The sequence below is a fragment of the Polypterus senegalus genome, chromosome 10 (assembly GCF_016835505.1).
Source record: "Polypterus senegalus isolate Bchr_013 chromosome 10, ASM1683550v1, whole genome shotgun sequence".
Classification (NCBI taxonomy): Eukaryota; Metazoa; Chordata; class Cladistia; order Polypteriformes; family Polypteridae; genus Polypterus; species Polypterus senegalus.
In genome coordinates this window covers 150,194,429-150,209,591 of record NC_053163.1, presented here as the reverse complement: position 1 = coordinate 150,209,591, position 15,163 = coordinate 150,194,429, and the positions used below count along the sequence as shown (strand labels likewise).

General features: G+C 40.1%; 1 protein-coding gene across 1 annotated transcript in view; it reads right to left on the bottom strand.

Annotated features, from left to right (window-relative positions):
- Window positions 1–15,163, bottom strand: part of lonp1 (lon peptidase 1, mitochondrial) — an 83,056-nt gene that overhangs the window by 13,350 nt on the left and 54,543 nt on the right. Inside the window, exons 13-15 of the mRNA XM_039767055.1 lie at window positions 9,814–9,930; window positions 5,326–5,466; window positions 5,068–5,233 (exon numbers count right to left, since the gene is read on the bottom strand). Coding sequence (XP_039622989.1) covers window positions 5,068–5,233; window positions 5,326–5,466; window positions 9,814–9,930 — 424 coding nt within the window. The remainder of the gene's footprint in view (window positions 1–5,067; window positions 5,234–5,325; window positions 5,467–9,813; window positions 9,931–15,163) is intronic.

The window sequence follows — 15,163 nt, the reverse complement described above, 5'->3', positions numbered from 1 at the left end:
TTATGCCTTAAAACTCACATGAGCGCAGGAAATCTCGGTCAAACCAATGAAGCTAATTTTCCTTCTAGCAACCAGAGTCCAACTAAAACATAACGGTTGGTTTTGTTACACTTTACAGTTGATTACCATCATCAACAGCCCTGAAAGAGTTAACTGAAAAATCAGAGCTGTTCAGTTTGCTCTTCCACTTGGCGATTTGGTTCTCTACCTGAATTCTTTCTTAAACCCATGGTCTTGGCAGGAAGCTCTTTCTGGATCTGAGCAGTCGTACTGCAGGTTAGTGTCCAGATGGGGGTGTGTAATCAGAATATAAGTTTAATGTCGCTGTGCTCTGTACAAAAATTATTTTATAAATCCACTCACATGTACAGGCCAGGCCAAAATTAGCACAAAGGGGCTCTCAGCATTTGAAGAGAGAAGGGGACAACTACAAAAATGGGCACTGTACTATTTCTGTATGTTAGAAATGAAACTGAATCCTCTCCTTGCCTTGTTCGGAACATAAGTAAGGAACTACATGTGGAGAAAACAGTATAAAAGACTTGGACAGCAGCCAAACACCTCGAAGCCGACGGACGGATGGGTGATAACATCATCCGTCCTGAGAATCTTTCCAGCGCAGTGATGAAAAATGGCAGACTGAATACATAAAGATCCCACCTTGGTAACTGTCTTGCTATGGCTTCCTTCGTCTGTAATGCCACGTAAATTGTCATTAAAGAAAGTTGTTATTTTCTCTTATGTTATTTCTTACCACCATATCACTATGGGAGAGATATCGCCTTTTAATATTATAACTATATAATTTCAGGTTACTTAGAACGCTGCAATTACAAAAGAACTCATTCCAACTAGGGGGCTAGCGACCCCTTGAGGAAATAGGATGTTGAGTGTACGTCAATATCTGGGAGTGCAGCTGGATGACAAATTGAACTGGACTGCCAATACTGATGCTCTATGTAAGAAAGGTCAGAGCCGACTATACTTTCTGAGAAGGTTGGCATCCTTCAACATCTGCAGTAAGATGCTGCAGATGTTCTACCAGACGGTTGTGGCGAGTGCCCTCTTCTACGCGGTGGTGTGCTGGGGTGGCAGCATAAAGATGAAAGACGCCTCACGCCTGGACAAACTTGTTAAGAAGGCAGGCTCTATTATAGGATTATAGTTGGACAGTTTAACATCTGTGGCAGAGCGACGGGCACTAACTCCTGTCAATTATGAAGAATCCACTGATCACTGAACAGTGTCATCTTCAGGCAGAGGAGTAGCTTCAGTGACAGACTTTTGTCACCGTCCTGCTCCACTGACAGACTGAGGAGATCGTTCCTCCCTCACACTATGCGACTCTTCAATTCCACCCGGGGGAGTAAACGCTAACATTACTCAAAGTTATTGTCTGCTTTTTTTTTTTTTTAATTTTTTCATTTTTATGACTCTTTAATTTAATATTGTTCTTTATCAGTATGCTGCTGCTGGATTATGTGAATTTCCCCTTGAGATTAATAAAGTATCTATCTATCTTCTGCTTCGCTCTCTCTTTGAGTCTGCTGAGAATTCCCTTCGAATGTGAGGTGGGGCTCAATATCAATGAGCATTTTCTGCACTAGAGTTGGCTTCAAGCATCTCGTTACGATTCAGAATCGGTGCAAATTGAGATTTCTTGTAAACAGAAGCCAATCAAAAGTGCTATGCAGCAAAATGAAGGTATTCTTGGATTACGCAATCAGGATGAAAACAAGTGTCTGGAGCTATTTAGATGAACACTACCTGCTGTCTAAAAGATTTTGGAAATTGAGTGTCTATTTCCGACATCACTATCTAAAATACTAGCAAGCATTCTTGAAGATTGCTACCAATAACAATACTTCTGAGAGAGAAAAGGTGTTGAGGATGTTCAGTGCCCTCCATAATGTTTGGGCCAAAGTCACGTTTTTCCTTGATTTATCCCTCTGCTCCACAGTTTAAAATTATAAATCAAACAATTCAGACATGCACTGGAACTTGTTTTGTTGTGGATTACCATTTTATGTAACTGCTTTTAGCTTCTTTTTAATGCCTTTGTGGCACTTTTTGCTTTAAATAATTCTTTATTGTTAAATATTTCTTGTTTAGTTGGTTTCTTCAACAAAAGATTAAGTTTTCCGTTTATTAAGAGGCACTTTTAACATTTGGGATATTTAAGTTTATTTTTGAAGCTTCTACACAATCAGTCTTGTGTAGGCTGAAGCAGTCTATGGGGTTAAGCCTCAAGCCCTGTTTTCAGGCCTTACACAGTTAAGCATAGGAAGCCTGGCCTGGCTTGGCTTAAAGAGGGTCTTGGAGGCCTCACATCTTTTTTTTTTGCTATGGATTCGACACCAACTCATGACAGATATCAGTTTTTGATTTTTAATAAATTAGAAAACTTTCAAAAAAATAAAGTGTGCAGATTTTCGTGGAATGGGAAAAAATCTCAAGAGTATGCATTTTAATGGCCCTGTAGTCTCACGGATCATAGACTACCTGAACAACAGTTTGTGAGGTTCAGGGACTCTGTGTCTGAAATGGTGGTGTGTAATACTGGATTAAAGTAACTTTCCTGTCCTCCCGATTTAGCCCTCTACACAACAGACTTCGAGAACAATAGGAGTGCCTACCATCTACAGAAACTTTCAGATGACTCTTCCATCATAGGCTTCATTAATAATGGACATGAGTCTGAGTACAGGAGGCTTGTAGAAGACTTCCATCTTGTTGTGCAGGAAGAACTACTGAGACCAATCGCCATCCAGCAGGAGGATGTGGAAGTGGTGCAGACTTACAAGTACCTGGGGGTTCACATAAACAACAAACTGGACTGGCCAGACAACACAATGGAGCTGTAAAAGAAAGGCTGTACTTCGTAAGGAGACTTGGGACCTTTGACGTGTGCAGCAAGCTGCTCGAAATGTTCTACCAGTCTGTAGTACCCAGTGTGGTGTTCTACACTGTTGTCTCCTGGGGAAACAACTGGAAGTTAAAATACACATAATGTCTGGAAAGACTACTCCATCACAGGGCTAACCCTGGACACACTAGAAGCTGTTGTGGAAAAGAGGAGGATGATGAAAAATCCCCTCCAGGAGGTGCTCTCTTGGAGGACTTTTAGCCACAAGCTCACTCCACAGTGGTGAGTTAAAAAGTACCTCTGGGGGTCTTTTATGTCTCCTGCTATAAGGTAGTTCAATGCCCCTCCAGCCATCTCAAACTAACAGGCAGGCAGAGAAACAAGCTTTTACCACACAACACTCGTTTTATTCATCTTCCTCTTGGATATAACCACACACTTCTAGTATACAGTACCATACACAACAAGGTCGTATTATTCTTTTTTTTTTACTTTTCTTTCCTTTCCAGCAGCGTCACGGTGGCGCAGTGGGTAGCACTGCTGCTTCGCAGTAAGGAGACCTGGGTTTCGCTTCCTAGGTCCCCCCTGCGTGGAGTTTGCATGCTCTGTGTCCAGTGTCTGCGTGGGTTTCCTCCCACAGTCCAAAGACATACAGGTTAGGTGCATTGGCGATCCTAAATTGTCCCTATTGTGTGCTTGGTGTGTGGGCTCTGCGGTGGGCTGGCGCCTTGCCCAGGGTTTGTTCCTGTCTTGCGCCCTGTGCTGGCTGGGATTGGCTCTAGCAGACCCCTGTGACCCTGTGTTAAGATATAGCGGGTTGGATGATGACTGACTGACTTTTCTTTCTTCTTTTCTGCTTCCATTCCCTCTCTGGTAAGCTGCGTCTTCTTCCTCCCAACTCGCGTCCCAGATCCTGGAACTGTCCCAATTGATTCATCAGCATCACCTGGAATCACTTCCAGGTTTGATGGAAATCCTTTGCCGGCCTCTTCAACTCCCCCTGGCAACCCCCATGGGAACCAACAGGGCTGCATGAAAATCTCACTCCCAGTCTGCACTAGAGGAACCCGTGGTGATACAGCTGCCCAGGAGAGCTGTCATCAGATATCCCAGGGGACGGAACGCCTCGCAGGTGCTCTCTCCACAGGTCCGTCCATCCCGCTGGTGCTCTGGCCAGACAATGAACGTGGACATCTGTCAAAACTGGAAGTTCATTTTACAATTCATGCACAATGTATATTTATTAGTGATTGATTTATCGATTGACTGATTTTATTATTTGTCTTGCAATTCTGCATCTTTATTTTGTACGTTTCTATTGCTGTATTCATCTAAATTCCCCTTTGGGATTAATGTTTATGTACCATATATACTTGCGTATAAGTTGGGTGTTGAAACCTGAAAAATCGATCATAAAATCAGACCTCAACTTATACGCCCCTTTAAAAATACGACACTTAATTTTGCTTCCTCCAATCTCGCACTAGTTTCTCAGATACATCAAATTTTGTTGCAGCAGAGCAGTTACAAATTCTTTTGCCACTTCAATGACTTAATTTAAAACCAGCTTCATGTTTTCTTCTGATCGAACGCTCCATCGCAGATAAGGGATGCTCTTATGATAAAGGAATGAGGGCATGAGATACAAAAAACACAAATCAGTGCAAACGTCACTTCAGAATAGTTTGGGTATTACCGTGTGGTCACGTAGGCACAATATATAGAAAATAATGGCAGTGTGGTCTGTGGTTACTCTCTCAGGTGAGCGTTAGCACATCGTAATCTCTTGGACCAATAGTGTGAGTTTTCTGTATTCGACATATACGACTGACATTATAAAATACCAGAAATTATACGGTAAAATCAAGACCCGACTTATCCACGGGAGAACTTAAACGCAAGTATATACCGTAGTATAACGTAATCTAGAAAGTGAAGGGGTTTGAATCCTTTTCTGACTATACTGTAATCATTGTAACAACACTCTAAAATGCTAGGGATACAACTTTAATTCACATTTTAATTTTTAGAATTTTTTAATTGTAGCTTTTTTTGTTTGTTTTTTTTTTTTAATTTCATGCTTGTTATCTTTAGTCTGTGCACCTCAGTTAAACACTGGAAAAGGGAGAGCATTATTCTTCATCTCATTTTTAAATTGTGTTTGGTGGGCTGTTCGACACAAAGAAAGGACAAGACCTTACCCATAGCAGTCCATGCCAATCCCATTACAACCCCTGGAGGTGTGATGTCATACATCCTGTCCACAGTGAAGATGGGCTTGCCCACAAAGTCCTGGAGATTTTCTACCGTCACCTGGACAGAGGTGGCCTCCCCATTCACAATGCGATACGCTGACTTTCTGAAAACCTGGAAAATAGAACGGAGATACTGGATGAAGAGAACAAGTGACAAGTCTAAGGTGACTACTGAGCAGGTTTCTCCTGGGTGTTTGGGTTTACCTTCTCTACTTGCTTCTGTAAGTTTCGCACACCACTCTCGCGACAGTATTGCTTAATGAGGACGGTCAGTGCCTCCGATGTGATGCTCGTCTTCTCCTCATCCAGTCCACACAGTGCTCTCAGTTGTGGGACCAGGTATCGCTAAAGAAAAGAAGCCAATAATATGATAGAGCAAATCACAAAATATCATTATACTGGTAAAACACATTGAAGCATTTGTCGAGTGCCATGAACCCCCATAAATTGAGGAGATTCACCCCATCACTCGCCGCAGTCTTTCATTTTGCTTTCACTTCAGGTCCAATATGTCATTTATTTTACATGACACCTCTTAAGGGGAGCAATTCACTGGACAAATGGATATATTTGACCTGCTCTGAGTTATACATTGGCTAGTGAAAAATCTGAACTGGCAACAATGAATTTTCAGATTTCAGTTTTCCACCCAGAATGGGGTCACTACTTTTCAATTTGCAATAATTCTTTTTTTCAAGCAAGTCTGAATTTTGCACCTTCACCAAAACTATACAGTGGAACCTCGGGTCATGACCGTATTTCATTCCAAAACTCTGGTCTTAAGTAATTGCCCCCATAGGATTGTATGTAAATACAATGAATCTGTTCCAGACCGTATGAACTGTATGTAAATATATTTTTTTAAAGATTTTTGAGCACAAAAATAGTAAATTATACCATAGAATGCACAGTAATAGTAATAGTAGCAATAGTAAACTAAATGTAAAAACAATGAATAACACTGAGAAAACTTTGAACAGAGAAAAGTAACATTGCAAGAATTCACAAACCGCTCACTGTAAACACCTTTTTTTTAATGAGTTTTAAGCACAGGGAAACCATGAACATTTGAAAAATCCGTAATTTAATAAACAACCAAGAAAAGTAACTTTGCAACAATGCACGCTACGAACCGATCGCTGTAAACAGAAGTGAAGTGGAGGTTAAAATCCAATAGAAAAAAAGCCTTCATTAAATACAATGAGGTTAAAACAATGCTCGAATCAATCTCTTTAAAAACAAGCCCGGTGCATTCTTTAACTGCCTTCTCTGCCTTATAGGGCCAGCTCTCTCTCTCTCTCTCTCGATGCACACGGAATGCACAGGGAGAGACTGAGCACGTGCGGAAATCATCGGCGCGTACAAACCGGAAGGGAAACTGGCTTGTTCTTCACCTTAGTGTGTGGTCGTGAACAGATGTAAAAGTTTGGCGAACTTTTTGGCCGTAACCCGATTTGTACGTGGTCCGAGACGTTCGTGATCCGAAACTTCCACTGAATTTGCTTTTGTGCCGGGCATGCTATTCTGCTACAATTCTGGTTTACAGATTCTCCATTTAGAAATAAAATTATAATTCTAACAAGTTATACATTTTTATCATGTTTAAATATCATCATTTGATGTGTGAGGGGTTTTCACACTTTGAATTACCTGGTAACAAGAGTAGCATATTGTGGCAACAATTCGAGAAACTGGTGGGGATGAAGATTGCGACTGAAATTGCTCTCTAAAGTCGATGTCAGATTATGTGACTTCTAGATGTAGGGTATGTCTGGCTTGCTGACCGTGGTTGCCGACACTGTCGCCGGACCGTGTCAATTTACACAACTGAAAATCGCTGGGCATGTCATATTTAGGACTACATGCCAACATGCCAAGAACAGTCTTGCTGGCCCTGTTGTCGGAGAGCCAATTGTGTACTGTCTGACAGAGCTTGTGCTGTAAGAAAGGTTAACAGGCACAGCAAGTTCAGCTCTTTTCTTTTTTTCATTCTGTTGTGGTACATAAAATGCAATATATCAGGCAGATGAGCTTCTTTTGTATTTGTAAGATCCAAAACATCAGCGCTCCTTATTCCTTGTTGCTACATTTTATACAGTGCCCTCCATAATATTTGGGACAAAGACACATTTTTCCTTGATTGAACCCTCTGTTGCACAGTTTAAAATTACAAATCAAACAATTCAGACATGATTAAAGAGCACATTGCAGACTTTCACTTATGGGTATCAGCATACATTATGGTCACACACTGTAGAAATGACAACACTTTGGCACAGCTCTGAATAATGGAAACTGCAGACTCCAAAGAGTAGAAGCAGGCTAAGGTATCTTATGAAGCAATGAAACCCACCTGAGGAATCACAAACACCTGGGACGCCAAATGTCCCAAACATTATGGTGCCCTGAAATGGGGGGATCCAAGCAGATATGCAAATACCCCTTAAATGAAAGTATGCAATGTGCACTTTAATCACGTCTGAATAGTTTGATTAGTAATCTACAACTGTGGAACAGAAGGGTAAATCATGTGAAAAGTTGTCTTTGTCTCAAACTTTATGGAGGGCACTGTATATTGCATTTCTAGAGGAGTATTCATTGTTTGTCAACACTCATCCCCACGACTAAAGAGAAACTGAAACCTGTTTGATTTTATTGGAGAGTCTCTTGGAGTAGCTGGAGTGAGTCATTGGGTATGTCACATTACCCAACTGGCCTTCACGGGAGCATACTGCCAAATGGCCCCGATTATTTAGATGAAGGCTATGACCGAAAATCGCTGGAAAAGTCATCTAATGTGACATGGCATTAACTGATTGTGATTTGTCCCAAACTGAAATTTGGTTTTTTTGCCTTTTTTTCAGAAACCTCTTGTTACAGTTGAACACATTCTGCGGTCCTTTCCAAGATCTTGAACATAATAGAACCCAGTCCCTAAAGTAAAGTATAAGCCCTTTATTTTAAATACAGGGAAATATATATTAATATAAAGAAGAAACAAAGCCCAAACAACCAACAATTGTCCGGACTGCTTGGTCTAACCAAAAAGGTACACTCACAACTTGCTTAGTTTCTCAAATTATGACTTTTTCAGCCCACACAGTTTTTTGTTGATGGTATGCCCAATCTTCCATCAAACCCAAACTGGGTGGCACTCTAAAACTCTTGTGAGGTCCTGGTGACGCCCTCTGCTGGTGGTCCCCTGTTATCTCAAGTAAACTTACTTGACATAACAAGGATTCTGCCTCCAAGCAGCTGTTCCTTAAAGTCTAATACAGTGCCTGACATCTGCTGGCCAGTTCAGAGTACATTTTCTGGTGCCATTTGATTTTTCAGACCATTTTTTAGGGAGGCCCTCATTACTCTTGTGATGTTTTTTTCACCTTGTGACTAAGAATGTCTCTTTCAGTGTATCTTTCAACATGCACACGTAAGTATGAAACTGTGTTGCATTAGAACATTCTTAATAATAATCTCTCTATTATAAAAACAAATCTTGGGACGAGACAAGGCTTTTTTTCCTGCGACAAGACAAGATCTTTTGAAGAGAGACAGAGAGACACTTTCACGTCTCGCGAGACGTTCAAGTCACATCATACTTTCAACCTTTGGAAGCAAGTCCTGTGAGACGGTGACTTTTGCAAGTCACGCCCTTCTTACAACCATTTTCAAACAAGACCGCAGTCAGCTAACCTCTCAGTTGTTGGAATGCTTTTGGCAGACACACTTCCTGTGCTCTCAGCTCTTAAAAATTTTGTATGTTCTAGATGACACGTCAACGACTAAGTGAAGAAGAAAGAGCAGCGCGTCGAAAAGAGACTCAAAAGTGTTGGGAGAGAAAAGAATGCAAAAAAGAAAGTAAAAAAGAACAATAATAAGGTATGTGCAAATTCTGAGAATAAGGAAAGTAATAACCAGCCCCTCCTGCGAGACTAGACTTTGTGCCAAGACATTTAACCATGCCCGGAGCCGGAAAAAGACAAAGCAGAATGTCGTAAAGAATTCAAAAACATTGGCGCGATACACATGCAGAGCAGGTTAGAGATAACGGAAATAGGAAATTTCGAAAGTCTCAAAAAAATGATAGTAAAGATCATATTAGCGCAAACAAACGGAAAATATTACTCAATGAAATAATGGAACAGCAAAAAGAGATTGCATAGTGTTTGAGGATGTCTGGGGAGAAGAGAAACAAGGCAGTGAGACAAAAGGATGCTGCTGTACAGGCTTTTAAACTTTCAAAGCGGCGCATGAGATGCAGATCACGAGGCATAGAGCGAAGTGAGCAGGGGGAAAAGCCATCTAGTAATAATAATCTTCTTCATCTTTCTGCTGCTCCCATTAGGGGTTGCCACAGCAGATCATCTTTCTCCATATAATAATAATAATAATTCTTTACATTTATATATTGTTTTCTTCACTACTGAAAGTCATTCAGTGAGTTTGGGAGCCACTTCAGCCATCACTAATGTGTAGCATGCACCTGGGTGATGCAATGGCAGCCATTTTTGCATCATTACACTCACCACACATTAGCTGATAGGTGATGAAGGGGTGAGAGAGATAGCCAATTACAGACAGGGGATGATTAGGAGGCCAGAATGACTAGGATGTGGTGGGTAATTTAGACAAATTCTTATTAAGAAAATCTGACAAAGGAAAGCTATTCAAAGTGATGTCCCCTGGGTTTACCTCAGCAATAGCCAGCTTCTCTTGTGCTACATATCCTGAAACGTTGATCATCTCCATCCGATCTCTGAGAGGCTCAGGAATAGTGTCAGTGACATTGGCAGTGCAGATGAACAACACCTAAAATGAACAATAGGAATAACTCATTATATTACACAGAAGTTTTTTTTCTTATATTTTACCTACATACTGTATACTTAAACATTTTTAAATACAGTACCTTACTGCAAAGGTTCATTTCAAGTATAGTGCTGCAGTATAATTGTTAGAAGCAGAATTGCCATGGAGACATGAAACTGTACCACTCAGATACTGTGGTCCCAATTCAATAATATATTTTTCTTTTAAACAGTAGATTCGGAAAGTATACAGACCATTTCAGTTAATGCACTTCATTGTGATGCAGATTTAATTTTAAATGGAAAAGTTCCTATTTTTGCCTATCAATCTGCACTGAAGAACCCATAATGACAAATTAAAAACAACATGTTCAGTAAGGTTTATTAATTATTATTATTTATAAAAATGTATTAAAACTCAAAAACTGAAATCTCTCATTCACAGAAGACCCTTCATTCAGTACTGTGGCAGCAATTACATCTTTGAGTCTTCTTGGTTAAGTCTTTACAAGCTTGACACACCTGGATGTGGGCAGTTTATCTCATTCTTCTTGACAGATCCTCAGAGGCTTTATTAGATTGGATGGGAAGTGTCTGTAAACTACCACATTCTACTTTGTCTTCATTTCATGCTTTCGTGCTGAATTGTGTACAGTCATCCCGGTCTAAGGTGACATGCAGCTTGGACTGGTTTTTATCAAGGTCCCCTCTATATTTGGCTGCTTTCATCCTTCCCTCAATTCTGACCAGTCTCCTTGTCCCTACAGCTAAAAAAGCACCCCCATAGTATGATACTGTCCCAACCATGCTTCACCGTAGGGATGGTATTAGGCTTCTGATGAGCACTGCCTGCTCTTTACCAGACATAGAGCTTGGAGTTCTACCCAAAGAGTTTAGTTTTTGTCAGACAAGAGATTCTTTTCCCTCATGCCTCTTTAAATGACATCTGGCAAACAGTCATTTGCCTTTAACTCAAGAGTGGCTTCCATCTAACCACTATACCATAAATACCTGATTGATGTAGTGCTGCCAAGATGGTCACTCTTCTGACAGGTTCTCCCATCTCCGCAGAACACTTCTAAAGACCAATTAAAGTGACCATTGGGCTCTGGGTAACCTCCCTGACAAAGGTGCTTCTTGCCTGGTTACTAAAGTTTGGCAGTATGGGCAGAGCAAGGAACAGCCCTAATAGTTCCAAACGTCATCTACTTTATAATTCTTGAGGCCACCATGCTCCTGGTAACACTCAAAGCTTGAGAAATGTTTTTTTTCCCCTTGCCCAGACCCATGCCTTACCACAATTTAATCATGGAGGTCCACAGAGAGCTACTCTGCAATTTTGGTCTCCAGGCTACAAGAAGGACATTGCAGTGCCGGACAAAGTGCAGAGAAGAGCAACTAGGCTGATTGCAGGGCTACAGGGGATGAATTATGAGGAAAGATTAAAAGAGCTGAGCCTTCTCAGTTTAAGCAGAAGGAGATTAAGAGGAGACCTGACTGAAGTGTTTAACATTATCAAGTGAATTAGTCCAGTGGATCAAGATGGCGACTTTAAAATGAGTTCATCAAGAACATGGGGAGACAGATGGAAACTTAAGTAGGGTATATTTCACACAAACATTAGGAGGTTTTTCCTAACACTGAGAACCATAGACACATGGAATAAGTGACCAAGTAGTGTGGCAGACAGGAGGACTTTAGGGACCTTCAAAACTCGACCTGATGTTACTTTGGAAGAATTAAGAGGATAGGACTGGGAAGCTTCGATGGGCTAAATGGCCTGATCTTGTCTACATTGTTCTAATTAATGTTCCTCAGACTTCATGGCTTGATTTTTGGTCCTGACATGCTGTGTGAATGATGAGTTCTTATATAAAAAGGTGTTGCACATTCACTTAAAGCAATTTTATTGTCTCAAAACAAAAGACACCAAAGCCTTAGCCTGATGTAGACGTTTGACAGCTGTCAATAAAGCATGGCCTAAAACTGCTAAGTGAATCAGATCACTCCATTAGATTGTTCTAATAACTGTCAATCGGATATTCACCATTCAGTTTATACATTTTATATAAAATTTGTTACAAGTGGATCAAGATCTAGATACATGTAAAGATAATTAAAGGAATCAGGAAGCACCTGACCACAATTAGGAATGTCATAGCAAAGGGTCTGAACACTTAGATGAATGAGAGATTTCAGTTTTTGACCTTTAATAAATCTGCAGACCTTTCTGAAAACAAGTCTTCAATCTGTCATCATGAGCTACTGAATGCAGATTTGCAAATGTATCCACTAAAAATTAAGTCTACAACACTGTGCAGAAAGTGAAGTGATTAAAATATTTTCTGAATCCATTTTAGATTCCTACTGAGATATGGCGCAAAAAGATCCTAATACTTGTAATTTAGGCATCAGTGATTTGTCACAACCAGTATATTGTAAAACCCTATTGTACTGAACCTACCTGTCGTCTCATACAGATATTTCTGTATTTTTACAGTAGCAGCACAACTGAATCAAGAAAGCTGTGCAAGGTTTTATGATGAGCAATAAATTAAATCTTTAATGATGATCAGGATTCACAAGTTAGACTTCAGGGACAGCTAACGGAAAATAGTTGACACATTTAAATTAGTGGTAGTGGTAGCCCAAGATGAATAATTAGATGTAGGGATAACCTACAAAGTGCAGTATGGATGGATAAAATTGAAGAAGGTATCAGGAGTATTGTGTGTATTGAAGAATTAAAGTGAACATTAAAGGCAAGTTTATAAGGCAGTAGTAAGACCAGCAATGATCTATGGAGCTCAGACATGGGCAGTAAAGGGAGCACAGAAGAAGAAGATGGATGCAATAAAAATGAAAATGTTGAGATTAATGTGAGGAATAACGAAAAGGACTGAATAAGAAATGAAACAATCAGAGGTACAACAAAAGTGGGAGAGAAATCTAAGAAAGTACAGGAAAGTGTGTTGAAGTGGTACAGAAATGCAATGAGGACAGACAATGAAAATATGGGCAAAAGAGTGATGGGAATGAAAGTACAGGGGAAGAGAAAAAGAGGAAGACCAAAGAGGAGGTGGATGGATAAAGTAAAACAAGATCTAAAGGAAAAGAGTTTGACTGGTGAGGAGGTGTGGGACTGAGCTGTATGAAAAAAGTTGATCCAGCACATCGGCCCCACAAAGAAGTTGAAAAAGAGGAAGAAATACACTGGTACCTCGGTATACGTCCTTAATCCGTTCCAGATCCTTTGACTTATACCAAACAGGACGTATACCAAATAAATTTTTTCCATAAGAAATAAAGGGAAAATGATTAATCCGTTCCCATGAAAAAAAATCCTATTGTTATTGGCATATTATACATTGATGGGGTTGTATAAAATAATTTAAACACTGCTTAATACTAAAATACATAAATACAAAAGCAATTAGATGAAATAAATGAAAATTTAACCTCACTTTACTTTTTAATAACGTCTTTGTTTTTCAGAATCGTAGATACCGTCATTCTCAGCATACGGTATGCAACAACCATGTCCCGGATACGCATGCCACCTTCATACTTTTCAACAATCAATTCAAATTTACGTGAAAAAACACAAAATCACGTGAAAATTCACAGAGAGTTATAGCGCATGCTGACGCTCGTGGGCAGTCATGGCTTTGTCTAGAGAGAGGTAAACCAGGGTATCGGGCGGGTTGTTCATTGAATGTTAGCAACTGCCGTACTGACGCTCGTGGGCAGTCATGGCTTTGTCTCGAGAGAGGTAAACAAGGGTAACGCACGGTGTTCTAGCACGTGAGTTGTATTCCAAACAAAGGTTGTATACCAAGCAAAATTTTTATCGTCCAAACAGGACGTATACCAAGTTGGACTTACTCCAAAGCGGACGTATACCAAGGTAGCACTGTAGTACTATAGTAGTAGTGATTTAAGATCCAAAGCTTAGACCATACTGCCTACAATCCAAAATTACAAGTAATTAAAAATTAAAAGGAAATTTAAAGGGAATATTGGGAGAGACACATTTGTGAAAAAATAGGATGACAGATTTAACTGGTGTACTCCGTAGAGCTCTTTTACACCTTTGGGACTTTCCATATTTTCTCACATTGTATCACGTTGATTTAAGAATGATGAGAGTATTTCAAAGAATTGGAAATGGGGTGTTAATGTCTCTTTTCAACTTGTCTAATATGGTGTTTCCTTTGATATTTTCAAGATGACTTATCAACACAGTGTCATTTATTTTAATATTATTCAACGGAACATATACAATAGCCCTGCAAAAAATGTAACAAAGCCCAGGAAGATCAGAAGAAAAATTGGGAGTGCGGTCCCCTCGACTTTCATATACTAAGATAGAGGACAAGGTCATCAGAACTACTTCCAGTTGCGCAATATTTCTCAAATATCACATCTCTTTGTTTCTCATCATAACTAATTGATAATATCGATACACAATCAATTATTTCTATTTATAATGAAACTTTATATTGAAATTATATTTTCGCACTTAGGAAGGTAGAAAAGAGTGGTGGAATTTTTTCATTATTACATATGCATTACCTAGATTACATACAAAGTAAAAAGAGTGTGGCGAGCGGCTGGAGGTGGTACCCAGCCAGGACATCCGGAAGGACCGGAAGAGGGATTATGCCTCCTCCGGACCACGAGGGGGCGACCGCCTTGGTGGCTATGGGGAACACGGGAAAGCAGCACGGAAGCTCAACCCTATAGGGGCCCATGGTCACTGCCAGGGGGCCCCCGAATGCCCTTGATAAATTTCAGTCAGGTTTAGAACAAATCACAGCACAGAAACTGCACTTGTTAAAGTAGTAAATGACTTGTGGGTAAATGCAGACAGAGGCCATTTATCTGTTCTCATCCTCTTCGATCTGAGTGCTGCATTTGACACCATTGATCACAACATTCTTAGAAATCGCCTTAGTCAATGGGTGGACCTTTCTGGCACGGTCTTAAATTGGTTTGAATCCTACCTGGCAGGGAGAAAATATTTTGTTAGTTGTGGTAATTACAACTCAAAGACACATGATATCCGATATGGTGTTCCACAAGGCTCTATAGAAAAAGTTAGACCTCTTATATCATTGAAAGATGCTGAGAAATTAATTCACGCTTTTGTTTTCAGTCACTTAGATTACTGTAACGCACTCCTCTCAGGACTACCCATAAAAGACATAAATCGTTTGCAACGAGTGCAGAAT